We start from the raw sequence: 26,441 nt of genomic DNA, 5'->3' as shown, positions 1-26,441 counted from the left end.
GGCATTGTATAACAACCCTCATAGTAATAGGTATATTTGAAAAATTTCAAATGTATTTATTTGTTGCTTTTATTTTTCCCTCCAACTTGCTGAGGCCCCCTGGCACCCTCTCGTGGCCCCCACTTTGAAAACCACTGGCCGCCTGTGCATGGGAAGAAGTCTCTCAATCCTCTTACTCTCAGGAAAAAAACAAAAAACATTCATACTTAACAAATAAACAGGGAGCAGAGTAAAAAAGCAGATTTTTGCATGCACTTTTATTTGTGCGTGTTCGTTTGTGAAACCCCATTGGTGTACTGTATGTCTCGGCCACCTCTCTTGCTCTCAGCAGCTGACGACACCTTCCACTCAGTTGACACGTTACCACGGCAACGACAGTCACGGATGTCTGTGTACAATTTGGTTAAGATATCGTGCTAGCCAGAAAACCAAAGCCATGGAAAGCCATAACGTTATCTAATTGCAATCAATAGATTTCAATGATTTATCTTGGGCAATATGTCTGATATATTGTGCCGATGGCTGAACTCAGAGCTTCGGCTGTCAAAAGTTGTGGGTAAGTAGCCCGCTAACTATTCAGCATCTTTATTCAGTTGTTGTTAGCAGTGGTATGATAACGTTATTACTGCTATTTAGCTAGCAGCTAATTGATAGCTTCCCAACCCAACAGCTAGGTTTCTGGCAAACTAAACGTTAATTATGTTTTTCTTGCAAGGTAGGAAATGTTATTATTAGAAAAATATTATGTTATAGTAATTTTGTTTGCCACTAAAAATGTAATTAGAAGCTATTGTAACCGTGATTTATGCTTATATTCACAGAGCAGTCCACTATTTCCAAGGATTTTTCAAATGGGTATTTGATCGGTGAAGTTTTGCATAAGTACGAACTTCAGAATGACTTCGACCAGTTCTCAAAGAGCAGGTAGTTGATACTTTAGTTCCTTGGCTACTTGGATGCTCGAAAAATTAAGAGTGCTTATTAAATAACGTTAGTCAAAAAACAAGATCTCAATATTTTCATATCCAGAAATATTAGATTCAGAGTTCTCATCATGGATATCAAATATGATGCAATAAATCAAGCTAAACCAAGTCTTTTCATCCAGCTCACTATCTTCCACCCTCCCTTTAGCTCATCAAATGCTAAGCTCAACAACTTCACAAGGATGGAACCCACACTGCACCTGCTTGGTGTGCCCTTTGACCTGGCCCTGGCAAAGGCGGTCATGCAGGGCCAGCCTGGGGCAGCCACAAGGCTCCTGTACCAGCTCTTCATCCTGCTGCAGAAGAAGAAAAAGGCAGGGCTCACTGGCACAGCAATGGAGACCATGCAGCCGGCCGCCACTGTCCGCCTACACCGGGTGGAGAATGACATATACACTGAGGTGAGCTGGCCATCATAGCTCTGTGCTCTGCCTAGGTCAAATTTATTTATATAGCACGTTGTCATACACAGTGGTCCTTCAATGTGCTGTACATGTTATGCACAAAACCAGACTCAGACAGAATCAGACATAAGAATAAATCAGAATAAATTAGGTCACAGTAATATCATCCCACTGAAATATCATCCCACTGCGTGATTTGTTGTGATGTGTCTGATTTTGTCTCCGACGTCTTCTAGCGTCTCAAAATGGTGGTCAAGAGAGAGGCAGAGATCAAGATGCAGCTGATCAGCCAGCGGTACGAGATGAAAGCGCAGGACATGTACAACAAGTCCGTCATGGCGGACCTGGTGGAGGACCAGAAACGGCGACAAGAACAGGAGCAGCTGAGACTCCAGGATATAGAAAAGGTACTCAGTGGGAGAGAGGGGGGAAAACAGCTGTCTGGTTTTAGTGACACCGCACTGAATACTTATTCTATGCTCATATTTACTCTGTTGGAATGTTATTGCAGCTCAGACTGACCCGCAAGAAACAGCAGGAGATCATGAGTCGCATTCTGACGGCCAGCATTCAGATTCCTAAGCCCCCGCCGAACCGCACCCTCAAAGCCCTCGAGAGGCAACGCCACCAGAGGAAACAGGTTGAGGCCAAGGTAGAGAGATAGTCTTCTTCAGCATTAACCTGTAGTTGGGTGTAGTGGAATCGTCTGGAAAAGTGAAAAAAAGATTTGCCACATCAGTAGGAGTCACTTCTAATCCCAATGGTATCCTCACCCAGTAAGACAAGTGTTTGACAAACTTTGCTTTGTCTAGAATGTTCATCTGGAAATTGCCCAGTTTGAGAAGAGCATAAAGAGACTGTGTCCTCCAGGCTTGAGGTATTTAAAATATTATGTGCGTTCTCTGATTATGGGATTATTCATGCTAATTAATACATTTTATGTCCTAATGTTGATATTTTCTGTGATGAAAATAGATTCTTACAAATAGATATTCTGTAATGCAAATAGAAAGTGGTTGAATATCTCGATCATGTGCCGCCCTCTACATTTCTCTCTCCCTTTCTCTCTCTCTCTCTCTCTCTCTCTCTCTCTCTCTCTCTCTCTCTCTCTCTCTCTCTCTTTCTCTGTGACAGTGATGGAGAGGTGGCCTTTGACTGCAGTACGGACACGGCCCAGGTGCTGCATCACACCCTGAGCCCAGACGAGATGATCAAGGCCAACTCAGAGTACATCCAGAAGATCCGCCAGCGTCTGGAGGAGGACACGGCGGCCCGCGAGCAGAGGGAGAAGCGGCGGCGCCGGGTCCTGGTGGAACAGCTTCGGGCCCACGAGGCCCAGGAGGTGACCACCGCACGACTGGACTCTACTAGTCTTACTAACTTATTTGACATAATAGTTCACCTTCTGCTTCACATTGAGCCATTCATGTATGTGGATCTGATCATAATTGTTATTGCAACTAAGATGTCATTTGTGTACCCAATGTGCAGTGTTATAAGTCAACACAATTTCCATGAGCAGCTAAAATGACATACATTAGCACTGTGTCTCAGTGTCTCAACTGCATGCTGATGAGTCAGTGGCGCGCTTGCTCGCTCCTGTAGGAGGCGCTGCGGGAGGAGCAGCTGGTGGAGCGTCTGATGCGTCAGTCCCAGCAGGAGAAGCGGCTGGCCGTGCAGCTCATGCAGATGCGCCAGCAGAAGGAGGTCCTGCGCCAGAACCGCATCCTCCGCGAGAGGCAGCATCAGGAGCAGCGCCAGAGGGACTTCCAGGAGGTGCTGGACAGGGAAGCGGTGAGATAGCGGTGGGCTGCGCGGACAGGGGGTCAAAGTTCACATTTCCTGGGCCATCGCTTCCTGTGTTCCCAGTGGTAGATAGACGTCACTCTGAAAAAATGCACTACACTGAAAATGACTATGACACAGTGGTACACAACCACATACAGAACATGAACATGCTAGTAGCTGCAATCTTGTGGACAGTTTACTGCATTCTTTGCTGCTTGACATGCTTGCATACTGTATACTCTAGGTATTAGCTAATCATGATTATGTGAGAGGTGATTGAAGCGCTTACCCTATTTATCAGGCTCTAGCAAGGCAGGCCAGAGTGGAGCAGACAGAGGAGGCCCAGAAGGAAATTGAATTACATGATAGGATTGCAGCTGACCGGGCCCAGGTGCGGTACAGGAAGCACTATGACTTCTGCAAAGAGGTTCTGGAGCAAGTAGTGGACCTGGCCACCAAAGCTGGGGAGTATCGCCTCTTCACTGCAAAGTATGTACAGCATATTTCTGAAGTGCACCATGCCGTAGTTTTGATAGATGGACTGTTCCTGTCCAAATACCGGTACATTCTGTCTCACTTATTTGACTCACTCAAATGTTGTTACAGTTATGTGCGTGATAATTGTTTTGGAGTTCCTGGAATCCTAATAAGCTCAGTTTTTAGACCCTGATATTGTCATTTTATATGGTATCATGAGGTGTTCAAATAAAAAAATTAACTTATTGTAAATGATGTCTGCTTCCTTTTCCTGCAAGTCATAAACTGTATATGGAAATATACCGAAACATATTTATGAATACATTTTAATTTCCAATTAACCAGTATTAATCAAAAATCACCTTTCATATCAGATAATATCCCATGTCCCACGATGTATTAAATAGACTGATTTCTACATTCATCAACATGGTTGCATGTGAGAGCAATCTAATAGGTACTTGCTTTGTATAATGCACCACCACCACTGTTTGGCAAGTAGCTGTGTTCAGTAACATGAGGCCCCATGTTTCTGCAGTCTCATCCCCGCTAAGATGATGCGAGAGTGGAAGGAGCTGTTCTTTAGTGGGAAGCCCCTGTATGAGCAGGCCTGTGTGGACCCGGCACCAGCAGAACCCACCCCTGAGCAGCTCATAGAGTTAGAGAAGGAGGCACTGCTCAATAGACAGGACTATGATGAGTATGTGGTAAGTGCAGAAAGGGGGGCAGCACCATTTTTCTTTCCATAATACTATACCGTACATACTTTACTTACACATACGAAAATGTTAAGCTTTGAGTGTTTCATAGTACAAAACTAGCAGACATGTTCTTAAAAAAGATTCAAGGAGCTCTATTACATGAGATTAAAAAGACAAAACATTTGTTAGAGCATGGCAGGGGACTGGGCGTGGCCTGAGGAAGGAGATCCAAAAAGTCCACCATCCAACAATGATATCCTTGGACACATAGTGCACAGGCTGCAGAACATTGTGAACCCACCTAAACCTGGGACCCCACCACCTCTGTTTCCTTGCTTCTTACTGAAAGCCTGTGTCCTCGGAAAAGTTCTCTCTGGGAAGACAACTTGCCTGTCCAAAATTGCACAAGGTTTGATTGAATTGGGAACACCTTGTCCTTGTACAGTAATTGGTATTTCTGAGTTGTCAGTGCTTTGTGTGTATTTAAGTGTTTTCTTATTTTGTTTTGTTTAGTCCATGGCATCCATGTCCTCTCAGCTACAGTTCTGATTCAAGAAGCCCTTGCTGCATTTCAAGCAGGAGAAACTGAAGTAGTTGAGAAGAAAGAATGTGAGGTCAGTGAGATCTGCCCCGATGAGTAATCCAGATGCCGTCATCATGAGACGTTTTTGAAGCACACCCTGAACTCTGTTTTTTTTTTTTTCTGTTTGGTGCCAGGCTCTAGAGGGCATCGATTCCCCAAACAAGGATGCTGATGAGTCAGAAAGGGAAAGTGAGAAAGAGGAGGCACTCACATCACATGAAGCTGGTTTGTGCCTTTCTTGTTGTTTTTGTTTGTGCTATTCTGTTCATTGAGCCCCCACCATTTTGATGTTCTTTTCATAACTATGGGCAAAACCTTTTCAAGGTGATTGTGCTGGATAGTTTATGTGGAAATGTACCAGACCTATTTTGGTATTCCATGCTGTATAATAACTGCAATTCAGATAGCATAGGTGTCCCTGAGGTCTCATTTGCAAAAGATGAGATTTGAAAAAAAATGTGTGATCTTATTATCAGCTACACCAGGTGAGGATCCTAAGCAGGAAGGAACTCCAGAGAAAGAGGTCACGCCTCAGGTGAGTTTGCCATACACACCATAGGGAATTCAGACCTTAACAGAGACTTGTCTTGGGTTCCTGAATCACTCAGCCGTGAGGTGTCTGTCCATAGTTGTCCATGAGAGCGCAGCATGGAGCTGCAGTGGAGAAGGTCCTGAGGGAAGGCCAGGCGGTCCCCAATGGGCTTCTAGTGGACATTATTGTCGATGCTATTAGGTGATGAAATGTTTCATGTAATTTTTCTGTACATTATGTGTTTTGTTTGAATGCTATGTGTTCATTTTAATACCTCAGTTGCAACAGTTGACATTCAGTATTGTCAAATACATGTGTTGAACACTTATTTTTCTGACCATGTGTTTTTTTTTTGTTTAGGCATGTTCCAGCAGGGTGTGGCTGGATTTTGGATGGATTCCCTGTTGATGTGGCCCAGGCCAAGCTCCTGGAGAAAGCCCTGAGTGGCTCTGACCCCGACAAGCCCAGCGGGAAGAGCAGACAGGCCAGTCTGGCCGTGGACAAGAACGTGCCTCAGGAGGCGCCCCCTTCCTCCAAAGCCCTGGACCTGGTCATCCTCATGGAGGTGGCGGACAACGTTGTTCTTGACCGCGCTGCCAAGCAGACCAGTGAGTAACAGTGTATTACGTCGTAATCCACCAGGTTGCCTTATTGTGCCTATGTTCCTGTTGGCATGACATGTAAATGTTTTCTAGTAGTTAAGGAGCAGAGCCCTGCCCAAGTGAAGGACGATGACCAAACACCTGAAGGAGAGGTGCCCACTACTCAGCACGACACAACAGAACAGGCTGTTAGAAGCTCCTCAAAACTTAACCTGAAGGGAAAACAGCTACAGCACTGGTAGGATCTTTTTTGCCCCTATTCTTGAGAGCTGGGTTGGTATTTAGTTTGCAAGTATTTTCTCTTTCTGTCTGTGTAAGTTCATTATTATTATTTGTTAGTTAAAAAATTAAAGAAAACATGTTTTGTCATCGTTGTGACAGGATAACAGGTTTCCAGGACACGTGGCCCAAACTGGAGGAGTGGTTTTCAGGGAAGCAAAATGTTCTGGTAAAGGTCAATGCTCAAGCAGATGAAGTGACAGTCTTCAAAAAAGTTGAAAAAATTATTCAAGACACCATGATTACCACTGAGAAAGGTAAATGCACCTTACTATACTGTACAATTCCCTTGTTTCATGTTGCTCATCATCTTTTGTTCCTATTTAGAGGTGACTCTTTATAGTTTAAAGTTAGTCCATGCTGCTGATTCTGAAGCAGAATACTGATGGCCATATTGGCTTGACGCTACAAAGGTCTGTGTTCCGGAAATAGAGTTATTGTCATATAAGAATTTGTCTGTTAAGAATTTGTCAGGTTAAGTGTGTAAAGGGGGGGGGGGGTGGTAATTAGATTAGATTAGCAATTTGAATGGCAGTTCTGAAGGTGCTGTGCCCTGTTTGTCAGCTGAGATTGCTGCCCAATCGGAGTCGGTCTCATCTGTGGCCGGACCGCCTCTGTCCACGACGACCCCCCCTGCCTCCTCATCTGCTCTGGCCCAGGAGGGCCTGACCACCCAGCGACCCCGCTCTAAGTCCATAACCCAGTCCCCCAGAGGTGAGCAGGCTGGCAGGTGGACCATGGTCAGGTCCTGGATGTCACTAGTCCCTCCCAGTATATTTTTAGAGACTTTACATACAGTAAATTATGAGCAATTAGTCCTGAACATGAACTAAGGCACATGATGGTATGGCATGTGGGAGCAGCAGTGTTTGTTCTTAAAGTTTTCTTGAATTAGCAAATAGATTTTGCCTCATTATTAAATTGGTTTTGGTTAGACATTAGACTTTGCACTTTGCCCACCATGTAAATTAGTGCCCTTAGTGTCAATCAGAATCTAAATCGGAGTGCGTAGACACAGTGGAGAAGATGAGGGCAGACATCAGTCTTCATATTATCATACCCAAAGCTGGGAGATTCAGTTGCTCCAGTTAACATCTGTTTCTCCTACAGCATCACACAGTCAAATAGAGGGGCTCAAAGAAAAAAAATCAACTCACTCCATCGAGGGGAAGGAGTCACGCCGCCAGCTTTCTGGAAAACTCTCTGGTAGGTGCAGAGCACTCCTTTATTGGTTCCCTTCCCTCACTTATTTAGAGATCGAAAGCTAAGTGTGCATGCATGTCTGGGATTACTTTTTCACACAGTATCAAATCATACATTTTTGATTCCTAGGAAGTGGGCTGGCGCCAGTCAGAAGGCTATCAGTGTCTTCCTCCTTTGAGCATGCTCTCGGAGAGAGTAGCAGTCCAGACTCAGCTGTTCCAGGGTCTGATGACTGGGTGTACGTGGACGAGCCTTTGTCTAAGGTACCACCACAGCCCAGGGTTCTCCGTCTGTCTAGCCACCTTCTTCAGCACAGTATGGAGAATGCAGTGACTGGGCTTATTAACCATCTGCCCATTCATCCGTCTTTTGTGTTTGGTGTTCAGGAGGTCTCTGAGTATCTGGTTCCCTACTGGGACAACGTGTGTGACTCCTATGTGACAAACGTGAAGGCAGTGATGCAGAACCTACGCAGGGAGAGGAACCTGATAATCCATCACCTGCACAGTGTGAGGTAACAAATATAGTGTTCACTAATGCTGGCAAAGATGTTAGTATCATAAGGCGTGTGTGTTTCACACACACTGAGGGACACACATTGAAATGCAGTTCTAATTTTTGAGATCGAACTCATGTCTGACTTCTCTCTAAGTTCTGTTGAAAACTAGTGAAAAACATAGGTGTCATTTTTAGCTGGTTGTTTTTAGCCGGTTGTTTACCTTTGCTTGTTGTAGGGATGATTTTAAGCAGTACCTAAAGCGTCCCGACCTGAAGCAGGAGTTTGTGTGCCAGTGGCAGCAGGACTATAACACCATCCCAGACGACATGAGGGAGGACGAGGAGACCCAGGCAGAGCTGCACCAGCGCTTGGATGTAACTGAAAAAGAGAGACAGCCTTTGAATACACTTACTCTGCTTAGGAAAGAAGCACCAGTACACTTAAGGAAAAGCACTTCACATATCAGGGATGCCTACATTTGTGCTAATATATCACAAAATGTTTGGCATGACTCCGCCTGTGGGCCAACAGATTACTTGATGAGACGAGTAAAAACTCGTGTGTCTGGTGAATCCCAGAAGTCAATGAGTACGACCAAAAATACGAATAGATTTGTTCATATATCACCAATGAGTGCGTATCAGAACAATTGTGTGTGACTGCAATATGCCCAACCCATGGGCTCCTTAAAGGCCATGACATAGCTACAGCTCTGCATGAGCTGCTGTCGCTACACTTGTCAGTGCGTTGCTCTTCTTGAGTGTGTGTCGTTTAGAAAACTAGAGCGCCACGGTCGGCTCTTCTCTTCTCTGAGTCCGCTCTCCTCCTGTGTCCCCGTGCGTCTCCCCGTCCACAGGACCTGCGTGAGCGCCTGTGGGACATCTGCGACCGGAAGAAGGACGAGGCCGAGCAGGAGCGGGCGGCGCTGACGGAGGACGGCTGGCTGGAGGACCACGCCGCACTGCTCCATAACCACTTCTGCTCGCTCATGCAGGTACAGTGTGGAGGGAGCCCTGTCTGTCCAGTCTCTCAGGCAGCCACACTCCCAGACCATGAGCGCACATGACAACGCAATCGTATGGGTAGAATAGAGGTCACAGGGGGAAGTCTACAAATTCCTGTAAACATCTATGTGGAATAGAGTTGAACAGCTTTCCTTACAGAACATTTCAAGACACACTCCAGCAGTTTATTATACCCCTAAATCTCTTCTCTTTTCCTCTGAAGTCTACATTCACTCAGAAGTTGTTTTCATGAAAAAAATCCTGTCATGGCCTCAAAGTGGCTTAAATATTACACCTTATTACACCTAACTATCTGGCCCCGCCCCCTCTCCACACACTGCTCACCTGCTACAGGCTGCTGCAGCTGACACATTAGCTAGCTTGTTAGCATCTTCATTAAGAATTTTCCTGTCCCCAGGTATTCAGGATTGGTTTTGTGCACTTATGATGCACTCTTGATGCCTGAATTGGCCCACCTGCGCTGTGATTGGTTGAAATCCTTGGCCATGACTTTGACAGCTTATTTCGCTCATGATGTCTTATAAAATGTGGCAGACATCATACATATGTTAACCGGGTTCAAAACTTGATTCTCATCAGGGCTGGCCTTTCAGATTTCTCTTGTAACTCAACTGTGTTCAGGATATCACATCATCACAAAAGCCTGTTTGTGTGTTGTGCTGTGTTGTCCGGACAACACAAGGTGGAGGTGGACCGTTTCCAGGACACCCTGCGTCTCTTGCGGGACTACTACTACAGCATGCGTGGGACCGTGCTGCCGGAGGTACCTGCTGACTTCACCTGCATTCCCCTGCTGGACATCGTGGAGGACGAGGAGGGGAACGCTGGAGAAAAATCCAAAAGGTAAGTATAGGTATGTCTGGCTCCAGTCACACTTGGGATACTTGATCTTTACTGCAAAGGCCTTTTGCAGATCTTTACTGCACACGGAGCCCAGATTTCTCGTCCGAAATATTCACACAATTAAATAATAGGTATGACTTTATGTTGTGTCAATCATTTTTGCACACACAGGCTTGATTTTGTGTGTGTTTTTTTTTCTTTCATATCTGTATAGTGTCAGTGAATTAGATTTCCTACTGCAGTACCAAGGCCTTTAGTCAATCAGTCAATGAATCAGTAGGTCAATGCTGAGTGTGTGTGTGTGTGTGTGTGTGTGTGTTGTGCCGGTGTGTGAAACAGCCCCCCTGGCTCAGTGACCCCCGACAGAGCCAGCAAAAGTGGCGGGAAAAAGGACTCAGATGGACCAGAGGAGAAGAAAACAAAGATGTAAGTGACGCCCAGAAGGTGCACTGTGCTCAATGTTCAGTGCTACAATGATCATATTATGTTAGATCAAACCATGAATTGAAAAAATAAAACCTTCCATTTAATTGCATGTAGAGTCGAGCATTGTCTTCAAGAGAATCCATAGACATTCTATCTTTTATTGTCTGAAGTGAATACGTCCATTGGGTTACTTTGAATCAGTCCCACTCACAGTAAGTACTGACTTCTGATTTGGTTTCAGCGTCCCCCTGATTGCGAGGAGGCCCCTTACTGCAGACTCGGCAAAGCAGAGGGGCTCGTCCCAAGCTGATGAGAAGCTGGTCAATGACACGTACCAAGCTGTCCTGACGGCTGTAAACAACCTGGTGGGTATTTATTTACACATGGCCTGGTCTGCTCCATCATCATCAGAACAGGGAATCATTTTACTATTATACGATTAATTTGCACATCATCCTGGAAGACTTTCTCACCAGGGTTGTGCACAATTCGAATTGCAATTCTACTTCCTAATTGCTACCTCAATTGAAATGCAAGTGAATTTCAAGAATTGAATTGGAATTTAAGAGCCAGTTTCAATCAAGGGGATGGTTGTCATAGTAGCTGATCCATTTTACTTATTTGTGGTAAAAAAAAAATGGTGTCATTAGTAGTTTTGTGAAAAAATATCTTTTTGATTTACAGCAATGATGTACCACACTTGGGGCGGTGGTAGTGTAGTGGTTAACCCCAAGTTGCTCCGGGGACAATGTGATCCCTTGTAATATAGCTGACATATGTAAGTCACTTTGGTCAAGTGTCTGCTAAATGTAATGTAATGTAATGTAATGTAATTCTACAAAAGCAGCACTATGAGGTGTCATAGGGGGAATGTGCTGAGGGTTGTTGGTCAAGTTGCGCTGTGTTGGGTGTCCAGATACAATGGCATGTGCTGGGGCTTGTTGGTCAAGTTGCTCTGTGTGGGATGTGTGTCCAGATGCAGGCGGAGCTTCAGCAGCAGGAGGTGGAGGAGAGTCGAGACAAGCAGGTGCTGGAGCGTGAGCGTCAGCTCCGCATGTCCCAGGCCTCGGCCCCCGCCAACTCCGCCAAGGACAAGAAGAAAGGAGGAGGAGGAGGAGGAGCAGCCAAGAAGAAAGGTGCAGCCCCACCCCACCCATCTCTCTCTCTCTCTCTCTCTCTCTCTCTCTTTCTCTCTCTTTCTCCTTTTCTCTCTTTTTTTTTATCTTTCTCTTTCTCTCTTCTCCCTTGTATCTACCTCTCCTTCTCTCTATTTCTTTCTTTTTCTCTCTTTTCTCCCTCTCACTCTCTCTCTCTCTCGCTCTGTCTGTGAGCCCTGCTCTCTCTCTGTGTTGACCTTACCCCCGCTGGGCCTGCTCTGGTTCTCAGATTCGTCCCCAACCCAGGAGCCCAGCCCTCCGCCTGTCCTGGACCTGCAGGAGGCCCGCAAGGTGGCCATCAGGACCAAGATCAGACAGGAGTACCTGGCAGCCCTGGAGCATGAAGGTGACCGCCACGTGTTCATTCAGTGTTGGGAAATGTTGAGCACATAAGGGTCTGAAAATCTTCCCTTAGGTCTCGAGAGTGACATAGTGTGACCACGAACAATGAAACACATTTTTCCCCTTCTGTTGGTTTTGTGTGTGTGTGTGTGTGTGTGTGTGTGTGAGTGTGTGTGTGTGTACTTGTGTGTGTGTGTGTGTGTGTGTGTGTGTGTGTGTGTTTGTGTGTGTGTACTTGTGTGTGTGTGTGTGTGTGTGTATGTGTGTGTGTGTGTGTGTGTGTGTGTGTGTGTGTGTGTGTGCGTGCGTGCGCATGCCTATGTGTGTGTGTGTGTGGTGCTGTGCGCCCGTCAGACTGTGCGGTGAAGCAGCGTCTGAAGCTGATAAAGCGGCAGGCTGTGGAGACGATACAGAGCCTGCAGACCCGCGCTGACCACACCTTCAGAACCCTGGAGGACTGGCTGGGCGCTCGCTTCCTGGCTGAGATGGGCAGGTGAGGGCAGCCTGTGGTCTCATTGGTGTTTAGCTGAGGGAACATCTTGGGATGTGTGTGGGTGATGGTCAAGGAGTATATGTGAGTACATCACTGCTGAGCACTGTAGCTTTTGTGTGTGTGTGTGTGTGTGTGTGTATGTGTGTGTGAAGTCCTTGTGGTGTCAGATCATTTCTAGTGTGCATTGTTTGTCTCAGCAATGATGCAGTGTGGTGTGATGGAAACGTTTATGTGACACCCCACAGCATCGATCAGCTGGCAGAGGTGGCGCGCCACCACATTGAATCGGCCACCAAAGTCCTGCACGAGCTCATGCTGGTGTGCACCGACTTCTTTGTGGACGGGGACCTGCGTGTGCTGCCCAGCCCCAGCCCTCCACCACGGCCCCCTGCCCAGGAGGTGCCCGTGGACACCACCCTCACCATCCTCCAGCTGCAGGCCTTCCACAGCCAGCTGCTCAAGGTCGCCCCCTCAGGTCAGGAACGGGAGCTCACCTTATTTTGTGTGGTGTGTATTTGACGATCCTTTTTCCAGATATGTTCAGCCCTGTTTTCCCTCACGTGCTTCTAGGGATGCTGTCCAGTAATGAATTTTCAGAGATCCTAAAGGAGCTGACATTGATGAACATGGGTGACAACGACCTGCCAGACACCTGGATGAACATCTCAGAGTCTCAGGTACTCGTTTACATGCTTGTCGAGTACCCATACAAAGCACCCATACACATACACATACAACACAAAGCAGTTCTTAATCACATGGAGTGCCTGAACCAAACTGTCTGGTTGTAACAGATAACCAACAGTAACCAGACACCATACACCTACAGAAGCAAGTTCTGAAGTTGCTTTAACCATGTTGTACACTGACTTCAATGGGCCATGACTTGTGTGTAGATCCTGGACCTGGTGACCGTCCTGTCTCAGGACTCGGAGATGCTGGACTGGCGCCTCTTCCTGCTCAGCGCCGCGCTGCCCTGGCCCATGCCCACCAAGCAGCTTCTGCTCCAGGTGCTCAACCGCTTCCGGGCCGCCGACCCCCAACACACGGGCTTCATCACAGAGGACCAGTACCTGCAGGTACCTTCCCCCCCCTACCTCCACGAAAGTACTGATGAGCAACTGATCAAATACTGATTAGTCTTTTTGCTTGCTTTTTGAAGCGTACAACTCTCACCAAAATGCAATCTAGGGTCTTTTTGTGAATGTCATTTAAAAGCATAATTAGGACGGAAGTGCGACTTTTAAGATTGACCGTATTGTCGTTTTTGGGTCAAATGGCCTTTTGAACGTTTGATTCGGGTACATTCACAAAAAGACCCTAAGTTGCATTTTGGCGAGAGTTACGCTTTAAGCTCATTAGTATGTTATTTATATACAGACTGTTTCTTTTTCTTCTCAGATTGAGCTGTGGTTTACAAACGATGACACTTTAGCAATTCCTGATGACCCCTCTGAACCATTGCCATATGACAGGCTGGCTAACCTAAAGAAGGTGAGCTGCTATGCATGCAAGCAACACTTAACTTATATATCAGAATCTGGTCATAACTAACCCTAATATCACTCCTCATGCGTTGGGGTCATAACTAACCCTAATATCACTCCTCATGCGTTGGGGTCATAACTAACCCTAATATCACTCCTCATTCATTGGGGTCATAACTAACCCTAATATCACTCCTCATGCGTTGGGGTCATAACTAACCCTTATATTACTCCTCATGCGTTGGGGTCATAACTAACCCTAATATCACTCCTCATGCGTTGGGGTCATAACTAACCCTAATATCACTCCTCATTCATTGGGGTCATAACTAACCCTAATATCACTCCTCATGCGTTGGGGTCATAACTAACCCTAATATCACTCCTCATTCATTGGGGTCATAACTAACCCTAATATCACTCCTCATGCGTTGGGGTCATAACTAACCCTTATATTACTCCTCATGCGTTGGGGTTTGCTGCATAGTTTTTCTTCACGCTGTTTGCGGAGCCGGACTCACCTGCAGCCCGTCTGGACTACATGGACATGCTGCTGTACCTGGCCGCCCACCGAGACGCCGTCCAGGGCTTCGTCCGGGCCCTTAGCCTGGTCACTGGACAACCTCTGCACTACCAGTCCAACACCAGCCCACTGCTCAAGGTCAGTAGAAATCACCTGATGTGTGTTCATGAAAGAAGGTTATACGATTTTCTCAAAGCTCTGAGGTGCGTTCAAATTCGGCAAACATTGCCGAACGTTTGTGGTGAACATGTTTTCTCTCAACAGTTAAATTTGAACGATTTGGTGTTAACATTCCATTGTAACGATAATTGCATTGTTACCTTCGTCAAGCTCACGTCCAGTTACACTGTATGTTCGCAGAGAACTACCTCCTCAGACTGTTTGCGAGTCTTTGCAATCGCTCGCCAAAAACTCAAGGCAAACAGAAACCTGTTTGCAAACGTTCGCCTATGTTTGCGAATTTGAGCGCACGTTGTTATCTAACTCTGAAGAGTGTGTGTGTGTGTGTGTGTGTGTGTGTGTGTTCCCCAGTCGGTGCTATACATGGGAGAGGAGGCTGAGGAGGTGGCCGAGGCGGAGGAGGAGGAGAGCCCCGAGGGCGCTGACGGCGAGGGGGTGACCATCTCTGCCCTGCTGCACGTGGTCTGCCACAGAGACAGCAAAACCTCCTGCCACAACCCCTTTCAGCCGAACCTTAGTAGCAAGGAGGAGTATAAGGAGGTTTGGAACACACATATACATACTCATATTACATTATATACTATTCAGCACAGTGAACTTATACACTCCACTTATAAGAGACTTACACACTACACAAGTGTCTTGGATATTTATATAATCCAATCCAATCCAATTTCACTGATGCTTCAGAAACATACTTACATACATACATTACATTACATACATACATTAATGTTAAATAATATGTATGATGCAAGGTGGTATTGAATCTGTTTAGTGCTAAGAACTGATTCAACAATCGATCCTAATGATCTTAATACATGGCGGCTGGTTTGCTGGGCAGGAATTAATGAAGATCTACAAGGATCTGGGCTTTGGGCCGGAGGAGAAGGCTCCGTTCTCACTTCTGTCCCAGGTGCCCTGGATTCAGAACCTGATGGAGAGCACCCTGCAGTACCAACTCCCTGTGAGTCCTCCAATCACACACACACACACACACACACACACACACACACTCACACACACACACACACACACAAAATCACACAAACAGTGGGGGAAATAAATATTGAACACGTCACCATTTTTTTATTGAACACGTCACACATTTTTTTCTGAGTCAGAAAGATAGTCAGAAGAGTAGCCCAAAAGCCAAGAACCACTTGTAGAAAGCTCCAGAAAGACTTGGAGGCACCAGGTCCAATTGTTACAGAGAAAATCATAGACAGTGCACTCCACCGCCATGGCCTCTATGCACGCTCACCTCACGACTCCATTACTGAAGAAAAACATGTTGAAGCTTGTTTAAAGGGACACCAGGCAAGCCTGAGTCAAAGTCCTTTTAGGCAAGTCCCTCCACTCGGCGGCCATATGGCAACGCTTTTTGGGCACTCGTCGGGCATCCATTTCGGCGGAAATGCGCGTGTGCAAGGTTTCACGACACCAATCTTGCTCCAGCGGCGAGATCACAACACATGATTGGCGCGATGTCTTCACAACACACCATATGATTGGCTCAATGTATTCACATCGCACCACATGATTGGCTCAATGTATTCACATGTCGACGTTTTGCCGAGGAAGGGGTGTGATATGTGTAGTAACGGCCATATTGCCGTTACAAACTAGCCCCATGCATTTCTATGGAGTATTTTTTGAGTGCTGTGTCTCCTCATTAGAAAGTCTCTGCCTGAGTGCCTTTTCTCTACAAAGCTCCCCCTAGTGTCTGTACATGTCGATACGTGTGCGAGCCCTCGCTCGGTCTGAAGCTCTTTTCTTTTTGTTTGCATCTTCCGTCAAGGGTTTTCGCTGCTTCTTCGCCAGCTCTGCAATTATACACACGTTTGCAACAATCGCTAGCCGGGTTTCGTTAGCCTGCCTCTGTGCTGGGGATGCAGGATGTAAACTGATCCTGCTTCTCGCGATATCTGAGACTTGTGAGACTGAAGGTCGCGGGTAGGATACACCGAACTTGCAAGCGGGATATTCTTCCAACAGGCAGTAGGGGCAGGCGAGAGAGTCTTCATTCGCCCTGTAATGAGTCATTTAACCATATACCAACTTACGAAGATGATTAATTAACACGAAAACATTGCCAGGTGTCCCTTTAAAGTTTGCTACACAACCTTTGGACAAGCCTATGAAATACTGAGAGAATGTAGTCTAGTCAGACGAGAGCAAAATTGAACTTTTTGGCTGTAATACTACACACCATGCTTGGAGGAGAAACAATCACCCTCACATCACCCTAATAATACTACACCAACAGTGAAGTTTGGAGGTGGAGGCATCATGGTATCGGGCTGTTTTTTATCTCATGGTACTGGCAGACTTAGAAGACACCTGAATACTGCGACTGATTAGTTCCTTCATCCAGGAAATCTTGAAGCTGTCATTACAAACAAAGACTTTTCCGTAAAGTATTCAAGACATTTCAGTTGGGCGTGTTCAAATTTGCGTTCAATACTTTTTTCCTGTGTCATTCCACTTTATTAAATATAACTTTATTTAAGAACTTAAGAATAAAGAATTTTTGAATTTCTTTATATGTGTAGATTTCCTGAGTCCGGGGAAAATTTCATGTGAATAGCTTCATTGGAAAGAAATGTTGAGGCGCAATACTTATTTCCCCACTGTAAAGGCACACATAATCACACATAAACACACACACTTGCTATTGTGCTATTGTTAACATCATGGCATAAAACAGTCTTGAAACTAATCTTCCTGCAATATCCTCAGTCTGTCATTGCTATTTGACCCACAGGATATCCATAGGATCTTGTATGCCCAGCAGAGTAGGAGGGAACCCTTGGGCTTCAGCATGTCATAAACTACACCATCCAATATAAGTACCCACTGTATCTCCACAATAAACTTGGTTATTCTTTATACATGCATAATTGCCTTTTTATCCAAATGCATATAGTTTAGAGTGTGCTTGGCAAACAACAGGTAATCAGTATCTCTCGTCCCAATGTTCAGGATTGAAGGAAATGCATTGTGAATTCACTGTGACTCTACAGCCCAGAATGATCTGGAAATAATTTGCTCTCTTGAGAGTCACCTGTAGTAATGATGCGTGAGTCAGATGTGCATCATCGGCCCTTGACGCTGATGTGTTTTATATTGCCTAGAGGCAAGACAGGCAACAGCCTCTCGTCTATTTTTGTCTGAGCTGGGAGGCCTTCTGCGCTATCTCTAATTGTCCAAGGTGGAAGTTTCCAAAGCAAAAACACACATCTACTCAGAGGAGAGACAGTGAAGTGGGCTCAGTAGTGCCCAGTCATTTGAATAACCTTCATATGATATATTTCATTCAGAACAGGCTTCTTGCAGCTAACAATCCATTTGTTGGTTATTTCATATACTGTAAGGACAGATACTAAAATGTTTGTGATAAATAGAAACTTTGACAGTTTTGGTCCAAGGAATTATGGACTGGTCTTGTGTAGTGCCAATCTCTCTGCTCCTGTGGTCGTACAACCATTATACAGCTTTAGTGTGGACTTTGCCTTCTCAGCCTCTCAAAAATAAAAACAAGTGTAAGGAGAATTATTTATTTGTGTCTGTTTATTGTTCGGAAGTATTAAACGTTTACAAGTTTACCAAGATGGAGTAAAAGAGACCTCAAATGACGCAATACTGACCATCTTAATAGCTTTCCTGACTCTTACTCTTACTGTATAAATGCCACTATAGTTGTAACTGTCCAGCTCCCAGTAAAATGAGTGGGCCATTAAAGCTTCCCAGAGCTCCAGTGAGGAGACTCTGCGCGCCCCTCTCTCCTAATGACTTCACATCCTTTTTTGATAGGACACAAAGACGCTTTTGTCCTGGAAATTAACATGTCAAGCATGACTCATTGCCAACTGCCAATCGGCTCACTCGGAACCATATCACTCGCGAGCATGGAAGGGATTGTTATGGTAACTTTACTTGTTTTCCAGTCTATGAACAGCATCAATGCGACTTCATAATTTGAACTGAATGCATCATTTAATACGGATAGACACTATTGATTGACATAATGCGTCTGCCACTGCTGAATCACATAATTAAAGTAAAAGCTTTCCACAGTCCTATACACGCTCTTTGAAAAGCTCTCTACTTTGAAAAGCTGCACCAACCCTAACCCTAGGCCCTAGCACATTTCAGTATGTTATGAAAGGTAGACCTAAATGTTTTTTTTTTTTTTTTGTATGAGCTAAAATATCTATGGGTCAGATTGGAGGAAAACTAAATGTCATTTTTGTCTAATTTCAACTAAATTGTTCAGTGATAAAGTTATCTTGTTTATAATTGGAAAATATGAATACAATAAATAAATATCGAAAGAAAAACTTTTAGATCATAAAGAATGACCAGAGCACACACTGGATGGTGAACTGGATGGTGAACATCAGTTAGAGATCGGTGATGCCCTGATACAGTTTAACAGCCCCTGTCCTAACAAATCACTGGCAACAGATATAATTGATCTAAGTCCCAACGTATGCCAGTGTCTGCCATGACTCTGCCATCATTAGTTGGTTTCTGTGGTAATTACGGCAGTGATTTGATTAGCAAACGCAAACAAACAAAGATGGAGAATGCCGATGAGTATGCAAAGTGGACTGATATAGATGCTGTGTGTATATATTTGAAGGATTATTTAGCATTCATTTTAAATACATAAAATCATCTCTGTATGTTGCTCTTTAAAGTAATCTGATATTAGTTTTGGATGACTATTTTAGTGTTATATTATCCAGGTTAATGTTGGATCATTTGTTATCTATATATTTTATAGCATATGATATACCATATTTTAATCTGTGACAGATTTGTTTCCTATTTTGTGTTTTGCGTTAAGCACTATCTAACAGGAGACAGTATGTCCATCACCTTTTTCAAACTTACTGATGCAAATCCACCTCCTCATCCTCTTGGCAGAGGATTGAGCCTATTGCCTATTATTGAGTTATGGAGACCAATGCGCCGCCCATCAGTCCCCTAATGATGACCGTTTCTCTCAGATCTCAGATGTTGGAGCTGTTTCTACTGTGGTTGTGCCAGCTATGGCCGAGTCCAGTTTGAATTCTTTTCCAGGTTTTAGTCTGTTTGGAGAGTTTATGTTTCAAGAGACGAGCCCACGCGCGTGCGCATCCAGAAGTGCCAATGTGGGGAAAGGATGAATGTTGCTGCTGGGATCTGCGGATGTCAGCTTTACGTGAAGAAAGGCGTGAAGAAAGGCATTTATGGAAAGGCTGAAGATGCTGCAGAGTTGCAGGCTTACGGTGAGCTCCTGGTCAGCCATGACGTGTGATCCACAAGTGTCTTTCAGTGAAGAATGTGACCCTCAGATGGGTATATACGTATTGTTTAGTTAGATTAAATACATCACTTGATCTTCAGTAAAATGGGTTATACAGTGCAGACATACAGGACATGAGAATGGGATTGTGCTATTAATCAGAGGCGGACAGAGTACACAGCTTCATTACTTGAGTAAAAGTACAGATACCCCTTGCTAAATTTTACTCAAGTACAAGTAAAAGTACAACAGTCAGATGTCTACTTAAGTAAAAGTACTGAAGTACTTGTTTTTAAAATTACTTGACTACCAAGAGTACAAGAGTAGCCTACATTTTCTAAATATTGCATTACTACTGCCACAGTGTTTACATTTACAGTATGTACAGAAACGTACATGGAGTTATGAAAAATGTTAATGTACCTTGGAGAATGTAAAAGGAATTGAAAATAAAATCAAGTCATTTTCATCTTTTTACCACGTTGCCAGAGATGGGCAGTATTTTCTAATACATATATTTAAAATACGTATTTCAAATACAAAATACTATTTTGTAATTGAAACACTTGAAGCGAAAACTATCATTAACTTGTTCAGAAAATTGAAATAGTCTGGCGAGGTGGGGCCACGGGTTGGCACATTCCCGGGATGGACTTGCTGCGTCTTCATCCATTGTTTCATCCATGGTTTCGTCTCTTATCTAAATCTGACCATGTAGTTGACTTTGGCGGAAAGCTGAAGGTGATTGCTGATAGGCTGTCCCAATCAGTGGTGCCTGCACAATCCAATCACGTTTGAGAGGGAAACAACAAATTGAGGGTTTCTGAGATTTTTCTTTTAGAAGAAGTAACGGGTACTCACGGTTATGGATAGAAATGTAGTGGAGTAAAGAGTACAATATTGGCCTCAAGTACTGTACTCAAGTAAATGTACTCCGTTACTGTCCGGCTCTGCTATTAATGTAGTGTTCCGTACATTTAGGCAAAATCAAAGACATATCTGAAAGCAATGTATAATTCAGACTATTATAGCACACATACATTCTTTTGTGTGCATGATATCCATGAGTGACTGCAATACAGGCGCTTGTGTCTGAAGGTAGCGCGGGACGTATGTACTTCTGAGAACATCTGAGAGCTGCTGTATCTTCTGGACATCTACCAGTTAGTGTGGGCATTTTTTTCTTAAAAGTCTGTAGAAGATAATGCACACATTGCAACGACTGAAATAGGGCAGATGGAATTTGAGAGGAATTTTTACCTTTTTTTTTTTACATTTGTGTAGTTATTACTGAAATCAAATTAAGTTGCTTAATGAGGTGTTCTAAAAAAAGATTAATAAGACTCAAATAAATGATGCATTTTGACCTGAAATGCTACAATTTGACCTGAACCAATTGCTACTTCTCTGATAATAGCCTGAAAACATTAGGTGAAACTTTCCTCTATATATTTTATAAAGGCTCATGATACAGTTTTGTGTCTTGTGCTACATATATTACATGATGGTCACTTTCAGACCAAAACGCACAGAACTAACTGAAATTGCGCCGTCCTTTGCCTCCATTGTCTTACTCGGTTATGCAAGGGAATGAAAGGGGGTTGGGAATGTGTCTCTTGCTCTCTCTCTCTCTCTCTCTCTCTCTCTCTCTCCCTCTTTCTCCCTCTCTGTTGCCCCGACTCTTTGTCCACAGACCTTTGGGTGTACTAATCCAGCCAAAAGACTTCATCCCCAGACAGACTTCAGGCACCATCTTATGCACGGCCCCTACCAGGCAGCACTGGAGATTTGACATGGCGAATGTGTTTGTGATCCTCTTTCTAGTTCTGGACTGGCTCGTCCTCCTGCAGAGCGCCAAGATCCTCACAGTCTGTTTAATTGGTAAGTACCTCAGTAAGGTCTAAGTGTTTTGGCTGGTGACTGTTTTGTGGTTTGGTGGTTCCACAGTATTGTAAGTGGTGTGTGTTTAAGTGTTTTGAGCTTGGCCAGTTCCAAGTGAGCGAAGATGTAAACGTACTGTAGAGGTGACCGCTGCTGGAACATTTATTCCGAGGATGTGAGAGACGGTTGGTTTTGCCTTGCAGGGGGCAGCCATTACATGCTCATGGATGAGGTCTCGCACTCTTTCCACCAAAGTGGCCACAGCGTACGGATGCTGCTTCAGCTGGGCAATCCGGTCATTAAAGGTGAGCTTGGCAGAAGATGGGAAACTTCACTCACCTGTTGTTCCACTTTTGTTCTTCTTCTGTGGTTGTGATAAAGCTGACAGTAGCAGTTGGTCAACAGTGGAACACATATTGTCATTCTAGGACTTGAGTATGCTGGACGCCCAAACAGCTATGAATTAACCACCTGGTCACCTGGTGAGAATTACATTGAAGAATACAATGGATGGTTCTTTGTGCAGCAAAAAGAGTTTCTTCTTGGCAGGTGAAGCTGTTTGTGGTATCATGCATTTGTATTTTTGTTTAGAAACTAGAACATTTCACGTTAGTGATGTTAATAAGTGGGCTACAAACAGAGGTTGACATACTAGCGAAGATGGCATGATATGAGATGCTCATTTGTCTTCATCTATGAACTTGCACACAGGAGTAACTTCAGTGGCTTCTTGAACTTCATGGGACACCTAGCCTACCACTGCGATCTCATTTTGAGTGACTCTGAGCTGATGGACTTGCTGCGGAGGGAATCTTTTGACATGGCCATACTGGACGCCTTCAACCCCTGCTCCTTCCTGCTGGCCCACTTCCTGGGCCTGCGCTACGTGGCGTTCTACCCCGGGTCCCTCAACGGACCCCTCTCCGTCGGCCTGCCCAGCCCCCTGTCCCACGTGCCGGTCTTCAACTCTGAGCTGTCTGACCGGATGGGGCTTTTCGGCCGTCTCAAGAATGTCGTGTTTTCCCTGGTGTCCCCCATCGCGGAGCAGCTGATCCATCAGAGGTTCCAGCACGTGGCAGAGCGCCACTTCCTCTCACCGCCGGCCATGTCCGAGCTGTACAGCCGAGCGGAGCTGTGGGCCTTCAACACAGACTTCTCCCTGGAGTTCCCACAGCCACTGATGCCCTATACCGTGTGTGTGGGGGGACTGCTGTCCAAACCCGCCAGGCCACTCTCTCAGGTGCCCAGTCCCCAACAACAACATCATCAGTAGGGTAAAACTAACCTGTCTCACGACCGTCTAAACCCAGCTCACGTTCCCTATTAGTGCATGAACAATCCAACACTTGGTGAATTCTGCTTCACAATGATATGAAGAGCCGACATTGAAGGGTCAAAAAGCGACTTTGCAGCCACAAGCCAGTTATCCCCAGAGAGATAGACTTCACTGGACACAACACATGCCCTCCACATAATGCACTCTCCTCCCTCCAGGATCTAATGAATATCTTAAAAGGGGCCAGCATCAGCCTTAGTAGGGCTGTCACAGATAAATACTTAGTACACACATTTCTACTTGTCTATGTCTTTCACAATTGCATATCTGATAATTGAATTTGAGGAAATGTTGAAAAAAAAGTTTTTTTTTTGCAGGACCTGGAGGACTTCATTGGTCAGTATGCAGAGGAGGGGTTCATAGTGGTCACCCTGGGCTCCATGGTGTCCTCTGTCCCTCTGGAGGAGCTGCTGAGGGAGATGAACGCAGGCTTCGCCCAAGTCCCCCAGGGCGTCGTCTGGAGGTACCACCCGCTGCGATGGCCACCCCACATTCAACCTGCACCCAATGTAAAACTGGTGGACTGGCTGCCTCAGAACGACCTGCTAGGTACCAGTGTGGTCAAAAATACTGAAAAAAACTCTCTGCACATGTTGGCCTATTGCTTATTATGTCTTATCTGTATGTAACGTCTGTAAATTATATGTACATGGTGTTGCCTGTATATATTGTGCACATTTCCTATATATATATAGTCATTGTCTATGTATTTTCTGTACTGATAGAGTGACTCCAAATGGCCAGAAACAAATGTGTTCTATATGTGTAACCATACCTGGCCAGTGAAATCTGATTCTGATCCTGGCTGTATTGGAGTTCCATTTGCCTTTCTCTTTCCTCAGGGCATCCCAAGGTGCGTCTCCTGGTCACTCATGGAGGTCAGAATAGCCTCCTGCAGGCCGTGTACCACGCTGTTCCGGTGTTAGGCGTGCCTCTCTTCGGCGACCAGTTTGATAACCTTGTGCGAGTGGAAGCCAAAGGCCTGGGGTTAGCTGTCAAACCCACAGATATCCAGAGAGATGTCCTCAGTGGCACAGTGACCACACTCATAACAGACCCAAGGTAAAGAGGCTAACATGATGACCCAATGATGTTGTCAAGGCTAAAAAAGGCTATACTTGTTGTGTTCTCCCTCCACAGGTTCTAGGAAAAACTGAGGCCGAATACTTCATCGTTTAATAGTCCTTGTTATTTTTTTTATCAAGGTCCATGTTACTTTTTAACAACTATGTTATCTACTATATACACTAACATAAAGAGTTGAACAGACTTGTTCTTGGGTAGAAGCTGTCTTTTTGCTTTTGTCAGTGTATTGTGTTGCTATCAACGTGTCATCTCCCTGACCCACTCCTGTGTCCCCCTGCAGGTATAAAGCCTCCGCTGAGTCTCTCAGTCGGATCCACCGGTCACTCCCGCATCCCCCGGGCCAGCGGCTGGTGCTGTGGGTGGAGCACGTGATGCGGAGCGGCGGTGGGTCTCACCTGCGGCCCTTCTCCCTCCAGCAGCCCTGGTACCAGCGCTGCCTGCTGGACGTGGCTCTCCTCGTCGCCCTGGTGACGCTCGGACTGGTGAACTTGGGAGTAGCGGCCTTTCAGAGCTACGAGGGGCGAAGCGAACTTAAACAGGACTGATGTAGGACTGGTGCATGTGCAGGGGTTTGTTTTGGATAATGCTGTGAAACCGACATACAGACACTTGGATGGTTTGATGGATTGAAGTAATGCTTTTATATTCTTGCATATATTGCTGCAGTGGACCAGACGAGTTAATTAAATGGATGACACACTGAATATGTGCAAGAGGTTTTGTTTTTATCAGCATGCTTGCTTATCAAAAACATTTCAATTATCACAATTATCACAATTATCACAATTATCACAATTGGCCAAGTGAAATCCGGTTTCTGTTTTTGCTCTCATAAAAAAAACCTGTCCTTTCCTTAGAAGAATGAGTAGAGTTGACGCTCCACCAAGCTGATCTGAAATGTGATTTCTGTCTTCATGTGAATTTTGAGCATCCTGTTTTTCTCTGAGCCTGTCTTCAGCTCAGTCTGTTCTGGGTGACTCTATTATGGCTGTAAACAGGGCCTTTTAAAAATAGATTCTGGCAAACGCTGCACTTGTACACAAATGTCACATTTAGTGTTGTGTATCCAGTGGACACGGTGGGAGATAAATTAATTGGATCATCTGATAATTGGTCCTTTGATTGATGCAGCCAGTTATAATCTGGAGTGACAATCAAATAATGACTCAAAGGCTGATATGCTCTACTGCAGGCGCGAAGGCGTTTTTTTCCCACACAAGTACAAACGAGGAAATAGCGCCTGGAGCCACATACCCAGTTGGCTGCTCTACAATTATTGGATTTGGTTGACCAGTGTGGAGGGTTGGCCTGGACGTTTCACTTCTCTCCACCCACTCTCCCTGGCAGATTTTGGGAAGCCCACTTTAGGCCTTGTGAGGACTCTCTGTGTGTGTGTGTGTGTGTGTGTGTGTGTGTGTGTTGGGGGGTGCGGGGGGAGGGGTGCAGTGGATGTTTAGGGTGGCACTTGACTGATGTTTCCTCCAAACTGACGGCTGTCCTGATTGCTTGTGTCACTCGGCCTCCCCTGGTTCCTGCTCCTCAGCAGTGCTACTTTGTGCAGCGCTGACCCAGCCGATCCGCAAATGAGGCCCGCACCGTCATGCCTCACTGCCAGTCACCCCTGCTCACCTCTCCACCCCCAGCCCCAGCAGCCTTCCCCCAGCCAGGCCCCCAGAGCCGGCCCATGGCTGGATGGATGGAGTCAGCCCTATTGAAGATGGGCTCTCCCCCTCCTTCTCTCCCTCCCTCTCTGTTCCCTGGCCTTCATTGAGTGCTCAGGGCAGGGAAGGCAGGGGCCACCGGAGTGGGTGGGTCGGAGTCTCCACTGGTGGGCTTCGTGTGGTGACCACCACCACCACCACCTGCAATACTGTCAGTCTCCTCCCAGACCCATTTGCCGCCCAAACACACACAACCCCTCCACCCCACCCCTCCTTGGCGTCACCGCCTAGACAAAAGAGTATCCGTCTTCCGTGAACCGTAACTGTCCTGCCCCTTCGCGTGACAAGAGAGCTTCCCTCCACTCTACATCTGTGTGCTGATGGGGGTTGAAAATATAAATCAGGGAGAATAATAAGCAATTAGAGTAGTGTGGGTTGGTGGGAGGTGGGAGGTTATGCGTAGATCCAGGTGACAAGTGTCCCCTCGCAGACAAGCGCTCTCTGTCACGCAAGCCCTGGGCTGTGTTGTGTGTGGAGCCTGAGTGGTTTTGATTGCAGGGCCTGATTAGGCTGCAAGCCTGAATGGGAATTAATGGGGCACTGGGCACTGCGCTGAGTCGCGTTAACGGCAGGCTGGCCACTTCTGCCACT

The 26,441-nt window shown here is 45.5% G+C and overlaps 2 protein-coding genes across 2 annotated transcripts; both read left to right on the top strand.

Moving 5' to 3' along the window:
* The first annotated feature begins 498 nt into the window (after nucleotides 1-498).
* On the top strand, nucleotides 499-18,198 carry spef2 (sperm flagellar 2). Its single transcript, XM_076269842.1, has 38 exons — nucleotides 499-556; nucleotides 822-924; nucleotides 1,135-1,387; nucleotides 1,627-1,797; nucleotides 1,902-2,042; nucleotides 2,203-2,267; nucleotides 2,525-2,732; nucleotides 2,996-3,184; nucleotides 3,480-3,667; nucleotides 4,194-4,362; nucleotides 4,546-4,765; nucleotides 4,870-4,970; nucleotides 5,074-5,164; nucleotides 5,416-5,474; nucleotides 5,569-5,672; nucleotides 5,832-6,079; nucleotides 6,167-6,311; nucleotides 6,455-6,609; nucleotides 6,917-7,066; nucleotides 7,463-7,558; nucleotides 7,685-7,818; nucleotides 7,942-8,069; nucleotides 8,290-8,428; nucleotides 8,911-9,048; nucleotides 9,762-9,922; nucleotides 10,262-10,348; nucleotides 10,590-10,713; nucleotides 11,325-11,484; nucleotides 11,735-11,851; nucleotides 12,202-12,340; nucleotides 12,586-12,815; nucleotides 12,911-13,017; nucleotides 13,237-13,419; nucleotides 13,742-13,834; nucleotides 14,315-14,488; nucleotides 14,882-15,070; nucleotides 15,375-15,497; nucleotides 17,298-18,198. Exons 1-38 carry the CDS (start codon nucleotides 499-501, stop codon nucleotides 17,361-17,363), a joined length of 5,406 nt encoding a protein of 1,801 aa, XP_076125957.1. The 3' UTR covers nucleotides 17,364-18,198.
* Nucleotides 18,199-21,508: 3,310 nt separating this feature from the next.
* On the top strand, nucleotides 21,509-24,797 carry LOC143106053 (UDP-glucuronosyltransferase 3A1-like). Its single transcript, XM_076270229.1, has 7 exons — nucleotides 21,509-21,707; nucleotides 21,911-22,012; nucleotides 22,136-22,256; nucleotides 22,419-22,947; nucleotides 23,361-23,592; nucleotides 23,886-24,105; nucleotides 24,410-24,797. Exons 1-7 carry the CDS (start codon nucleotides 21,620-21,622, stop codon nucleotides 24,672-24,674), a joined length of 1,557 nt encoding a protein of 518 aa, XP_076126344.1. The 5' UTR covers nucleotides 21,509-21,619; the 3' UTR covers nucleotides 24,675-24,797.
* The last annotated feature ends 1,644 nt before the right edge of the window (nucleotides 24,798-26,441 follow it).

The sequence above is a fragment of the Alosa pseudoharengus genome, unplaced genomic scaffold, assembly GCF_046254945.1.
Source record: "Alosa pseudoharengus isolate Yale_2024_CS ecotype anadromous, Long Island Sound unplaced genomic scaffold, YU_APseudo_1.1 YU_APseudo_1.1_scf_6, whole genome shotgun sequence".
Taxonomy (NCBI): Eukaryota; Metazoa; Chordata; class Actinopteri; order Clupeiformes; family Clupeidae; genus Alosa; species Alosa pseudoharengus.
Note: the sequence above shows the minus strand (reverse complement) of the source record. Positions and strands in the feature narration are given on the sequence as shown.

What these genes read in the sequence shown, in the direction of transcription:
- spef2 (XM_076269842.1), top strand. Translation starts at nt 499, where the DNA reads ATGTCTGATATATTGTGCCGATGGCTGAACTCAGAGCTTCGGCTGTCA. An exon ending in TATCGCCTCTTCACTGCAAA is followed by an intron (nt 3,668 to 4,193) that starts GTATGTACAGCA and finishes ATGTTTCTGCAG; the next exon opens with TCTCATCCCCGCTAAGATGA. An exon ending in TTGAGAAGAAAGAATGTGAG is followed by an intron (nt 4,971 to 5,073) that starts GTCAGTGAGATC and finishes GTTTGGTGCCAG; the next exon opens with GCTCTAGAGGGCATCGATTC.
- LOC143106053 (XM_076270229.1), top strand. Translation starts at nt 21,620, where the DNA reads ATGGCGAATGTGTTTGTGATCCTCTTTCTAGTTCTGGACTGGCTCGTC. An exon ending in CCTCACAGTCTGTTTAATTG is followed by an intron (nt 21,708 to 21,910) that starts GTAAGTACCTCA and finishes TTTGCCTTGCAG; the next exon opens with GGGGCAGCCATTACATGCTC. An exon ending in CCGCCAGGCCACTCTCTCAG is followed by an intron (nt 22,948 to 23,360) that starts GTGCCCAGTCCC and finishes TTTTTTTTGCAG; the next exon opens with GACCTGGAGGACTTCATTGG.